Here is a 13153-nt window from a genome sequence, read left to right as displayed (position 1 = left end):
ATATTATTAAATTCTATGATTGATGGGAGATGTTTGGTGTAGCAAAAAATAGCAGGGCAGTAGGATGATGATTCAGACATCCATATCAGTGACGTTTGACAGGACAGAACTTAGCGTGTCTCAAGAGTGCTTGGTAAAGTATAAAGGATGTGTACAAATTTCTTTGTTTTGTTTACAAAAGAGGTGCCAGAAAGCACAAATCACTGTGTCCTTTGTGGTGTGTGTGTGTGTGTGTGTGTGTGTGTGTGTGTGAGAGAGAGAGAGAGAGAGAGAGAGAGAGAGAGAGAGAGAGAGAGAGAGAGAGAGAGAGAGAGAGAGAGAGAGAGAATATGAATGTAGGGGGGTTCTGTGTACAGATGCACACCATCTGTCTAATAGGTTTAATTAATTACTATGTTTCTTAGTGCTGAGGGGAGACTCAAGCCTGGAATTCTGGTTTGAGCTTTTTCACATTTTAGCTGGGTTTTCTTCATCACAGTTGACCTTCAGAAGAGTGTCTTGAGATTGAAGTGCTGAAAATGTTGTACTTGACAAACCAGAGAGTAACTCATAGAAAAGCTTCTAGAGCAATTCCTGTCCATCATTTAATTGTCCTCTGTTTTCCTTTAGGTTTGTAGTCAGTTCTGGCCACAACCATTTGACACACTTCCACTCAGTAACTGAGGAGCGATTTATAAAAGTGTGGGCCAGATGTAGGTAGGAAGGGCTAGTAAGAGACAAAATCTCAAGAGAGGAAAGCCATATGGAGGGACTACTTAACAGTAGCTTGTGGTCTGGTGAGGGGGCCATTGCACATTTGAGTAGTTACTGTAGGACTGTGACTCCCGCTTTCTCACTGCTGCCTCTGTCTTGTTTTGGCTAAGCTGTAAGTGTAAGTCAAAGGCCAGGATGTTCATGAAACCTGTGCCTGGCAGCTCTCAGGGTAGCACCCAATAATATGGGAAGGGGAAAGGAGCCCTGGTTCTGTTTCTGGCAATAGGAAATCATCATCATCATCATCATCATCAATATTAATTATATTAAATAAACAAGCATATAATAAATTATAATCTATTAATATTGTATTAAATTATCAATGTAATTATTATTATTATTATTATTATTATTATTATTATTATTATTATTTTAAGGGCTCTAGGAATATATCCAAAGAGATGACAAATATTGGCTGCTCTTGCCTAAAATGATCTAAAGAAACACAAGCCAGTGTAGCTCATATTTCATGAATTGTTTATCTTTTTATTTAAAGGGTAATCATGTAAAGATTTTTCAAATGACCAAGAGGAAAGGGCCCTACTTCCTGACTCTCTTTGCTTTTTTCCTTTTCATAAATCTTACAAATTAAGATCTCTTGGGGCTGGAGAGATGGTTCAGTGGTGGGTTAAGAACACATGCTGCCCTTGCAGAGAACCCAAGTTCAGTTTCCAGCACCCATGTCAGGTGGTTCATAACTGTCTATAATTTCAGGTCCATGTGACCTGGCTCCCTCATCTGGCCTCCCTCGGCATCTACATCCACCCACAAACACAAACCCACCCCCCAACACATCATTAAAAATTAAAATCTTTGGCACTGAACAGATGACTCAGTAGTTAGGAGCTCTTAGCTCTTGATATTCCTACAGAGAATCTGAATTCAACTCCCAGGAAATATCTGGCCTCCTTGGGCACTCCCTTCACATGTACATAAACACATTCACACACGTGTATACACTTTTTTTTTTCTCTAAAAGAAAAATCTCTGCCATTTTTGTAGTATAAAGGACTGGCAGAGCTATGATGGTCATGTCTACAGTCTGCCTTCAAGAACAAGTCCTTGGATGGGGACAGTAATAAAAAGCAAATATCTTAAACTTTTTTTTTCTTGTATCTTTTTAATTGCTTAAGAAAGTAATGGTACTAGTTTCTATAAATTGTAGATTAATAATGTAGAATATAATTAATAAATCTATAAAATGTAGATTAATAATAAAAATTACTAATTTGTGGCTGCATTTTTACTGGAGATAAACATTTTCAGATATTTGGTATTTGTGGTGGGCATTATAATTTTTGAATTAACACCACGTAAATGTGAACTAGTTTTCACATTTCAGTGTGAAAGCTTATATTTCAAGGTGTTCTATATCACCCCATTAAAAGTCATAGGGCAGTCTGGGGACATGGCTCAGTGTATACAGCCTGAGCTACACAAGTGTGAGGACTGGTGCTCAGATCCCTACTCCTAGTAAATTGTAAATTCGAGGCCCCAAAGGTGAGAAGGGATCCTTAGAATAGGCTGGCTAGTTATGTTAGTGAAATCTGTGAGCTCTGGGTTCAATTGCAAGAACCTGCCTCAGTGAATATGGAGGAGATTGAGCAGACAATCCCTGACATCCACGTTGGGCCTCAACACACATGTTTGTGCATGGTACCATACACATGAAATAAATAAGTAAACAAACCACCTAGAGTAGAACACTGGGTCCAGAAGCACCTTCCACTGTAACGTCTGAGGGTTCTGTATTGCCTGACAGTTAAGACACTTCAGTAAAAAAATTTAGTATTTATTTGAATTTTCTTGATCGTTTATGAAGATAGTAATAAAGTCTATAAGCATCAGAAAAGCAGAATGGAATGAGGGTGCATTTGCAGTTCTTGCTTAGTCCCTTCTCCCCCTCCTCCCTCCCTCCCTCCCTCCCTCCCTTCTCTCCCTCCCTCCCTCCCTCGCTCCCTTTTTCCTTCTCTTCCTGTTCTTAGCAGACTTGTTGGGAGGAAGGCTGTCACTTCTCATTCTGTTCTTTCATATTTAAATATTCATAGTGTTTTTTTTTTATGTTCTTTACATTGTTGGGGAGTGGAAAAGGACAGGACAAAGGCACTTGTGTTCAGAAATGTGACAGTTTTAAATTTAAAAATGTATATTGAAGATGGTGAAGAGAAGAAAAACATGTACTAACAGTAATTTGTTGTTTCTCATGAGTGACAGGCCCTGGAAATAAACACTGTGAATACTGTTGTCCAGAGTATAACCTGTGTTCTGGTCTAACAGGAATCTGTTGCCTATTTTGCCCCAGTTCCAGACTGGAGTAAAATGTCTTAGGTTTTAGTTCTTCCCTTGTTTATTTCTGAAGTGTTTCAGTATAATGTTATCACTATTTCCAGAGTGCCGGATGCATTTCAGATATGCCCAGGGAAAGGGCTTTGTCAAGTTTCAGTTCTTTTCCCTTGTCCTGTGATGCAGTTGCGCTTATTTCTCAAAGGTGTAGGGTTACAAATGGTGTTTGGTAGATTTATGCTCAGGTGTTTCCTAAGATTCGAATAGCTTTTGAGCTCATTTGCCTTTGAAATGGATCGTCACTGGTCTGATTTTCTAAGTGTCCTCTGTAGGTAGGCTTTGTATGGCTGCTTCTCTCAGCAGGTCTTTTGGGGGCTGCAAAACTAGGCAATTTCCTAGTTGTGATCTAATGTGCTGCTGCCATTTCCATTCCAGGGACAGGAGAGAGCGGCAAGAGTACCTTCATCAAGCAGATGAGGATCATCCATGGCTCCGGATACTCTGATGAAGACAAGAGGGGCTTTACCAAACTGGTGTATCAGAACATCTTCACCGCCATGCAGGCCATGATTAGAGCTATGGACACTCTCAAGATTCCATACAAGTATGAGCACAATAAGGTAAGTGAACTCATTGGGACATTTGGCATAGTGGTTCATGAATGGTGGCTTAGCACTTCTAGAATGGACAGTAGGTGTTAGAAATGCACTCATTCCCTTCTCCTTCCTTCCTGTGCCCCCTCCCCATCTCCTCTCCTCTCCTCTCTTCCTCTCCCTTTTGCCTCCCCTCTGTGTATGCAAGGGTGCCCAAGTGCTTCCTGTGGAAGCCAGAGGTCCATGCTTCCTCTATCACTCTCCACCTTATTGACTTGTATATGTTATAAAGCAAAAGGTAACCTAACCAACTATCTGGCCTGTTTGATACTAGGAAATTGTTCACAGTTGCAAAATTGCTTCTAGCTTTTGGAATGCCACAGCACTATTGGAATTTCCTTTGATATTGCCTAAGTGTTACTTCATTGAATGGGAAGTTTTTCTGGCTATGGAAGAAGCTGTGGACCAGATGGCATAGCACTGTGTGTCTTTTTATAAGCCTTACTCTATTCTAAGGATTCCAAACTCAGGAAGCAGCTTGTAATAAATTGCAGTAAGTTGTGCACACTTTTACCAAACCAAGATTAATTTTTTTCTTGAGTATAGGTACCCATTATCTTGTATTGGGGAATTTTTTCCTAAATAAGCTTGTTTATATATTGGTGAGCTGCTTTCTAACCACCCTAAGTTGAGTGAACACGTTTTAGGATTTCTTTTGAACACACAGTGATCTAGAGTTGTTTATTTATAAATATCATCTTGTCCTTTCTCCGAATACAAGTGTTCATAGCTAATGATAAAGAAGATTGTCATTTAGTAAAACTTGCTTATGCAAAGTGTCAACCATGAGATTACTTCATTATTTAATTCTTTCTAAAAGAGTAGATTTCCATCATCTTACACAGATAGGCTCTTTTGATTACATTCTCTGTCTTGGTCTAGAATTTGGTTGTTAATAAAAAGGAAGCAGCCTACTGCCTTTGAGTTAGCGTGGCTAGGGAATTGTCTGAAGTTACAGTTTGGAGAAGAAGGTCTGGATTTGGCAGTTGGTGTTGTTCCTGTATTCCTATTGTGGTTGCTTCATGTGTGCATGCATTATCTCCTCAGTCAGATTGCAGGGTACCTTGCAGGAAGCAAGCATGCTCTTTGGTTATATTTTCCCCAACATGTCAGAAACAAAGCTGAGGCTTTTGCTCATTAAGTAGAGCACTCCAGGCAGGGGGACCTGGTATCCCTTTGCAGCTGATTTGTGATTTCTGTGAACTGTCAAGTCAGGGTATCAGACAGTGTAAAAGTATTTATAGTCTGTCCCATTGCCAGTCTCTGCAAGAGAAAAGCACCCAGTTTGGTATAGTTACATGAAATGACATTTGAGGACTCATCTTGTACTACAATTCCATCTTTCCTTTTGTTCTAAATTTTGAGCATCCCTGATCTGAAAAATCTAAGATCTCAAATGTTATGGTGCATTGTAGAGGGCAAAGGATAGATAGCTTGTAGGAATCAGTCTCTTTCCCCACCAAGTGAGTCCTTAGGGATTGAATTCAGGTTGTCAGTATATATGGCAAGTGCCTTTACTTGCTGAGCCTTCTTGCTGGTCCCTCGTGTAAACTCAGTAAAATTACTTAAAACAACAACAACAACAACAACAACAGAAAAAAAAACTGTGTAAAATTTCCACCATGCTATGTACATACAATGAAAAAGAAATGACATTGTTTAAAGTCCCATCTGATAGATACTTGTATGTATGCATATGTTACCAAATCAAAAACATCGAAACTCTAAAATGTTTCTGGTATAAGTATTTCTGACAAGGGATTCTCAGCCTTACATGGTTTCTAAGTTTAGTATTGAAGTTCTGATGACCAGACTTATTTGTCTGGTTTTGTCTACTTGTCTACTTACAGTCCTCTTTGCCTGAGTACCTGAGGACTTTGTTAGGATGACATCTGCTTTTCCTTTTCATTCTGAGAGGAGGGGTAGTAAGATGACCAGAATTACAGTGTCTAAGAATGAGGAAGAACATGTCCCAGGAAGGTAGCTTCCTAGGGGTGGGGGTGGGGGGTGATTCAGTCAGTAAAACACTTGCCTTGTGCCTAAGAACAAGGAAGACATGTCCCAGGAAGGTAGCTCTGTAGGTTTGGGGGATGATTCAGTCAGTAAAGCTCTTGCCTTGCAATCATGAGGATCTGAGTTCACGCTTCAGACTCCAGGAGAAAATACTGAGGCATGGTTACACAGGCATGCAATCCCAGCATTGCAGAGGCAAAGACAGGAGGATCTTTAAGGCTCATTAGCCAGCCAGCTAGCTTAATTGGCAAGCTTCTGCTTAATGAGAGACCCTGAGAGTGGTAGCAAGGTTGTCTGTCTTCTGGCCTTCACACTCTTGCATATGTGCATGCATGAAGCATTTATCTAGTTATTCCTCTATCAATAAAAATTGGGGAGTCAGATATGGGTAAAAACCTGATTGATCAGAGAAGCAACCAGTGACCTCTCATCTCCCTCCTTCTTGATTCAAAAGGGCCTTTGAATACTTCTAAGTCCCTCCCTACTACTTTGTTTTTCTCTCTATATGTATCCTGGGTCTTCCAAAACTTCTATGGCTAATTCTGATCAGCCAGTTGCTAACTCTGCCCCTCCGATTCAAGGTTAAACTTATTGGCAGTCTCAAGAGTATCAGAATTCAGTTAAAATCTCCCACAACACATGCATACCCACACCTAGTCATACACATTTGTTAAAAATGGAGAGGGCCACATTAAACCCATTTAAATTATTCTGAAATTTTTGCATTTACTTAAAAACCCTCAAGATCCTCAAAGCTATTTTCCGAGAAAAAGTAGCCAAAATTCTGAAGGCTGTATCACTGTGTTCCTGCCTCCAATCAACTGAATAAGAAATTGCTACTTTAAAAAAAATATAAACAAATAAAATGAAAACCAACAATACAAGGGCATTTTCTTAGTTCACAGAATTATCATGGGCTGATTGCACTGTAGGGATTTCCACCTATATAAACAGAACTATTATTTCCACCTGTAAACAGAACTAACAGACATATATTTTAATTTGTCTCTCTGAAAAGTCAGATGAGACAAAGAATTGCAAGCTGCAGAAGCAGAATGTAGGAAGAAAACTTCTGAAGGTGTGAGCTCACAGCAGGCCTAAGAAGCTGAACGGCTGGCCTTGGGAGAGATGAAAATCAGCCAATTTCAGTCTTTCATCACTCACTTCAGACTCAAGATTCCTGGGGAAAGGATTGTATTGGCCTAGCTTGGATTCTTTGCTAGTTCTTTAGACAGAGGAAGGAAGTCTGGTCAATGTGATTGACAGTCCCTGGGGGACATCTGGGTACTGCGAGTGGAAGGAGGAAAATGATTCTGGCTCAGCTCACAAATCTCTATTGCAAAAGTACACTGTCAATTTATAACATGAAATGACATGTGAATTCTTGGTAGATGCAAGACCTCTGAGTTTACTTCGCATTTTCCCTAAAATACAATTTCTTATTCTGAACTTACTCTGGGTTACAAGATGGGAAGGGGATCAAAGAGGCTGGTGACTCAGTAACAGCTGTGTACTGTGACAAGTATATGCCAGCTTTTGACTCCAGGCATGGGAAAGTTAAACCATCTTGAGATTTTCATAGTTCAGAAGAAATCTTAGTTTCTTTGTAGTTGGTCCTAACTTTTCTTATATGTGAAAGTGGGATTGAAATGATAAGTAAAAAGAAAAGGTGATAATGGGTACCTTTCGGTAGGCTTTGCCAAAGTATGCCACTAATAAGCAAACACATCATGCACAGCAGAGTTAGTGCAAGAGGCTTAATTGGGGAGGGGAAGAGCGGAAGAGTGAAAGGCCATGTCAGGGTGGGGTCTCCAGAGAGGCAGACAGACAAGAGGAAGAAGAGGTGAGAGAGGAGCAACAGGCAAGAGAGGAAAGGAGACAAGGAGAGGAGTAAGAGGCAAGAGAAACTAGAGGCAAAAATGCCTGGCGGGCACTTTTAAAGGGTGCATATGTCACATAGCTGACGGTGGAAAGGCACATGGCTACAGGGGATGATACAACTGCTTTGGCGGTGGAGGCAGGCTGCTTCTGCGGTGGCAGACACTCACAGGGACAGGTAATGATGATAAGGTGAATCTAAAGTTCCAAAAATAGTGCGTGTAAAAATCTTTTAAAATTTTTGCAGTGAGTGTCAAGGTAGTCTTCAATGAATTGTGGTCATGGAGAGAATGATTCTGCTAACCTTCCATCTTTATGTCTTAGCCAGTATGATTGAGTTTAGGAAGTATCTATGGGAGCTGTCCTCTGAGTGACCACCATTGTGGTGAGATGCCAAGGGAGGCACAGCACTTCTTATCTGGACATGCTTAAAAGAGAATGGGTTTTTGAAAAGTTTCTGTTAAGTTAAAGCAAGTGATGGACTAGACAGTCTGAAATCCCTTCTGGAACTTGCCCTCATGATGATCTTACTGTTTTAGAATTGCCGGGAGGCAGCTGTGGTTAGAACTCTCATGCAGTGTGAAGCACCAGCTTTTCTTGAAATTTGACCTTCCTTAAAAAAAAAAAAAAATAGGAAAAAAAAAAAAAGACAAACAGATTTTGTTTAGAAAGTATCTCTAGTTCCTTAGTATTTTCCCCTTTCTATGTAAGTCTCAAATTACTCAAGTAAATAAATAAAAAATACTATTTACATTCATGCAGGGGAGTTTAATGTTCAAAGTTCAGAATAAGACAGAAATTTGGGGTAAGTGTTGTTGGTAGTTTGCTAATGAAGTCTTTGAGAATTTTATGGTTTCTTTAAAACAGAAAAATAATAAAAGAATTGAGGAACATTTCATGACCAATTTGATCAGTCAATCTATTTTTTTCTGGGTTCATTGACCACTTTTTCTCCAATCTCCAGGACTCTCTGGGGGAGTTGAATTGATACTGAATCTCTAGTGACTGTATCAGTTACTCTATTTTAGTTTAGTTTACTTGCATGTGTAGTCTCTATGAGTGTAGGTGTACCTGGTGTGTGTGTGCACATGCGCATGAGTGCATGAGCACCTGCCCTTGGATTTGCAGAGGCCAAAAAAAAAAAAAAAAAAAGGCATTGTAGCCTCAGATATAGTTAAAAGGATTTGCAGAATAGAATGCCTGGCTTGTTATGTGGTTGCTGGGAACTGATCACTGGTCTTCATGATTGGGTAACAAATACTCTTAACCATTAATTATCAGTTTTAAAAACTCCTTTCTGGAATCTGTATTCTTTTCCTTCTTCTTAAGATTGTATTCACTTATTGTATGGGAGTGCATGTTTGCTGTGGCATATGTGTGTGTTCAGAGGACAACTTGTAGGGATTGCTTCTCTCCTTCCACCAAATTCAGATCATAAGGCTTGGTGGCAGGTGTCGTTTGTTACCTGCTGACCTATTTAACTGGCTCCTTTGTTTTCTTTTGATATGTTGAAAGTAGTTAAAGGGTTTTATGGCTTTGTTTTGCTCCCCTTCCCTCTACACCCCAATTTTTTTTTTTTTAAACTGGTTAGACTTCTTTGGCAGAACACAAATATTTTTGTATAACAACAGCATTCTTTTGCCTGAGACCTCTGTATGTTTGCTGTGTAGCTTGTGTTAACGTATGGCTGAGTACAAGGTCCTTTATTTTTCCCAGATTAATAACATGACATTTAAAAAATGTTAGTTACATCACTTTTGAAAGTTGATGGAACTTGCTTTGTGCCTTCATTAGTATTCATGGGGCCATGTTCATTGTCCTTTTCAGCAATTCATTCAAAAAGATTCGAAGCTGGGCTCAGTGCAGTGGGGATCATTTTCCTCGTTCAGCAGCATCTTTTGGGCTGACATTTCCTCTGCAGCACCCAAATTAGCTGATGTGTTAGCAGAATCCTTTCCTGCTTCCTGTCTCGGGTGTCCACAGCACTTGCATTGAACAAGTTCTTCTGCATTTTCTTTCTTCATTGTGTGATCTCTAGTTTTTGTTTAAATAAACCATTTCTGTGGCTCAGTATGAGAGGTTATGTTAAGTGAGAAGGTAGTAAAGCTTCTTTGTCACTTGTTAACTAATGTGTTTTTGTCTGGTTTTTAGACATTTTATTTTTTGTGATGCAACTTGTTTCTGTGAATAGTCAAAAGCCCCTAGATGTTTAGTTTGGTTTGATTTGGCTTTTGGTTTTTGGTAAGGTATATTTCTTGCTTTCCTATCGCTGTGATAAACACTGTGACTAATGCACTTTATAGCAGGAAGAGTTATTTTAGGCTTATGATTCTAGATCATTGGTTCTCAACTTTCCTAACGCTGCCACCTTTTAATAGAGTTCCTCATATTGCACTGACCCCCAAATATAAAATTATTTTCATTACTCCTTCACAACTGTAATTTTGCTACTGTTATGAATTGTAATGTAAATATCTGATATGAAAGGATATCTGATAAGCATCCCACAGTTTGATAACTGCTGTTTTAAAGGGATGAGTAACCATCACTGTCATGGCAGGGAAGCATGGCAGCAGACAGGTAGGCACTGTGCTGGATCAGCAGTGGAGAGAGCTCTTGTCTCTAAATACAAGCAGGGAGCAGAGAGCAAACTCAAAATGATCAGTTATTAAATTCTCAAAGCCCTTCCCAAACATGTCAGTAACCTGGGGACCATGTATGAAAATGACAGAGCTTTGGGGGTGCTGTATATTCCCTATGTAACAATGTAAACTACCGTAGAAGCCTTAAACTACAGTCATCCTCATGCCCCAGCCTCCTTAATGCTGAGTGTAAATTATTGCAGACAGAAACAAAACAAAACAAAACCTAGATATTTGTGTGCACACACTCAAGCCCACCTAGCTCATGTGTACACTATTTATTCATGTGGGAATATATATGTGCATGGATTCTGGCCTAATTGGTTTGTGTATACTGTAAAGATAACTCTTTCCAACAGCCACCTGAGTTCTGCCTCCACATTAGGGCCCCCAATAACACACAGAGATTTATATTAGTTACAATGCTGCTAGCCAGTGACTAGGATTTCTTATTTGCTAGCTCTGTCTTAATTATCAACCATAACCATTAATCTATATATTTTATAAAGACTTATCTTATGGAGGATGCCAGTGGCATGCATCCTATGGTCCCGGGCTCACATGGTGACTCCAGAATCCTCCTCGACTCCTAGCCCCACCTATCTTTCCTATTGGCCAATAGTGCTTTATTTATCAACCAATAAGACAAACATATACACAGAAGGATCTTCCCCATCTGTATACACTGTTTGTTCATGTAGGAAAAAAGCTAAGGATAGACCAGAATTCTCCCTGTATTGCATATAAACAGTGACTATCTTTAATAATGTTCCCTCAGCATTTTAATTGGGACCTATCTGCATTGTGGCTTTTCTCAGTGTATCCACATTGTCTACATCCATATCTCAGGTCAACTTGAGCTAATTCATTTTGCTTAAAATAGTATGAGCAGGGGCTCAGTGGTTAAGTGGACTTATAGCTCTTATAGAGGACCTGGGTTCCCAGCACCCACATTGTGGTTTATAACTATCCTTAATTCCGGACTAGAGGATCTGCTATTCTCTTGTGACTCCAACAGGCAGTAGACACACATATATGCATGCAGGCAAAACACTAACCCACAAAATAAATACATCTGAAACAAAAATTTAAAAATCGGCATGACCTTAAGATCTTTAACACCCAAGGATAGAGAATAAGCTTTAAATAAAACCAAGTACAACATTTAGCACAGAATTTGACTATGCTAGATGAATGGATGTATGGATGAGTGAATGAATGAGTGAATGAATGAATGAATGAACTTTGTTTGCCATGGTAAGTTTTGATGCACTACTGCGTGGCATACTATTTAAGAATAGTTAGTGGAGTCAAATACGACTTCACTGGACACTGACTACAAAGTCATCTTTGAATTTCAGTTTCTTTACTAACATAATAGCGGCAATTATAATTCCCTATGTAACAATGAATTATAAGAATACCATTATACAGTCTATGAAATAGCTGAACATGCTGCCCATTAAGAGGGATGATCTTTCGTTTAGCCATTCAGCTCCTATATACTGTTTCCCATCTGCTCATCATCAGAAACCTACCAGACTAATTTTTAAAAAAAAAACAGGAATGGTATTGAAATATCTAAAGTAAGGTGAGGTAAGGTCAAGACGATAATGCCTCGGCATGCTGAATGGGAGATGAGGAAGAGAACAATCAGAAAGTTCTGAGAAACTGAAATTAATCTTCATGGTCAGTCTCCTAGCTGTTTTTGGTTCTGGGGGGCTCAGTCATTGCAGAAACTGTCTACACCCAGATAACATAGTCAGGGAAAGCCGGGAAAATTTGCAGTGTTTGGGGGCAACCATTATTTCTATTCTCTCTATGGAACAAAGTCCCAGACCATTCATTCATGTCAGATTTACCTCCAAAGCCATAGAAAGCTATATCAGGCTACAGAACCATCCATGCTCTGAGGACAGACTGGATCCTGGCCTTGCAGCAATGTCCCTGCCTATAGTCAGGATACTTGAAAAGCACTAAGTGACAGCAGCATTTTGCTGACCATCACCAAAATGACATATCAAGGTTTCACACTACGGTCATATTGCTGTGGAGTAGAATATGGACTTGAAGCACATGGTGCTAAGAGCCCCTCCTCCACCCTATGATTACCAGAGCCAGTGCCAGATACAGCAGGCCAGTGGAATCTCCTCCATTTGCTTTTTAAAGGCCATTTTCCTGCTGTTTGCCCAGGATGTGTATTGCTGGATGAGATTGACAGTGTTTCCCCAGCCACCTCCTTATTTGGAATGTGAGGATGTGTATTCCCTTTATTCTTTTTGATAGGTGGAAGACATGCTACATTGTTGGCTACAACCTCAGAAACTGTTAATGCACCTATAATTTGGGTAACCGCTATGCATTAAAGTTGAAGTTTGTGAACCATGTATCTGATAAATGAATGATAGATTCTCGGACTGTGATGATGTTGACGATGATGTAGGAGGCAGGCAAGAACATCGGGGGGTGGGGCAGTTTCTGTTGACATTAGCTGTGCCTCAGATGAGCTATATTGAACCTACCTGGGCATCTTTGGGTGCCACACAATTGTTGCCTATAAGGGAAATCTGGTTGAGCAGCACATTCAGGAAACCTTGGTAACAGCACCATCAACAGGGGGTTACAGGGCCCCTACTGGTGGCCTTCCACATCCTGTTGTATTGTTGCCATCGTGTCAGACTGGACTTTATCACAGAAGGTTCAGTCATGGAAGCTTTGACCATTGAAACTGTGGGGCTGTGCTCTAGGTTGAAGAGAGAATTGTCAAAGCTTGACTTGTAGTGTAGGTGAAGGAGCTGGGTCAGATCAGCTACAGAGGTGGAAAAGCTGTAGACAGCAGGCTGGAACACTGGGAACAAAAGCCTCATCTCAGGAAAACAGCAGGAGCTGTTCATCAAGATCTATAGCATCCAGGACTCTGTCCTCCCCAGG

General features: G+C 40.1%; 1 protein-coding gene across 1 annotated transcript in view; it reads left to right on the top strand.

The window, feature by feature from the left end:
- Window positions 1–13153, top strand: part of Gnaq (guanine nucleotide binding protein, alpha q polypeptide) — a 239918-nt gene that overhangs the window by 85647 nt on the left and 141118 nt on the right. The window contains exon 2 of the mRNA NM_001244052.1: window positions 3472–3656. Within this exon, the coding sequence (NP_001230981.1) occupies window positions 3472–3656 (185 nt within the window). The remainder of the gene's footprint in view (window positions 1–3471; window positions 3657–13153) is intronic.

The sequence above is a fragment of the Cricetulus griseus genome, chromosome 3 (assembly GCF_003668045.3).
Source record: "Cricetulus griseus strain 17A/GY chromosome 3, alternate assembly CriGri-PICRH-1.0, whole genome shotgun sequence".
Classification (NCBI taxonomy): domain Eukaryota; kingdom Metazoa; phylum Chordata; class Mammalia; order Rodentia; family Cricetidae; genus Cricetulus; species Cricetulus griseus.
Note: the sequence above shows the minus strand (reverse complement) of the source record. Positions and strands in the feature narration are given on the sequence as shown.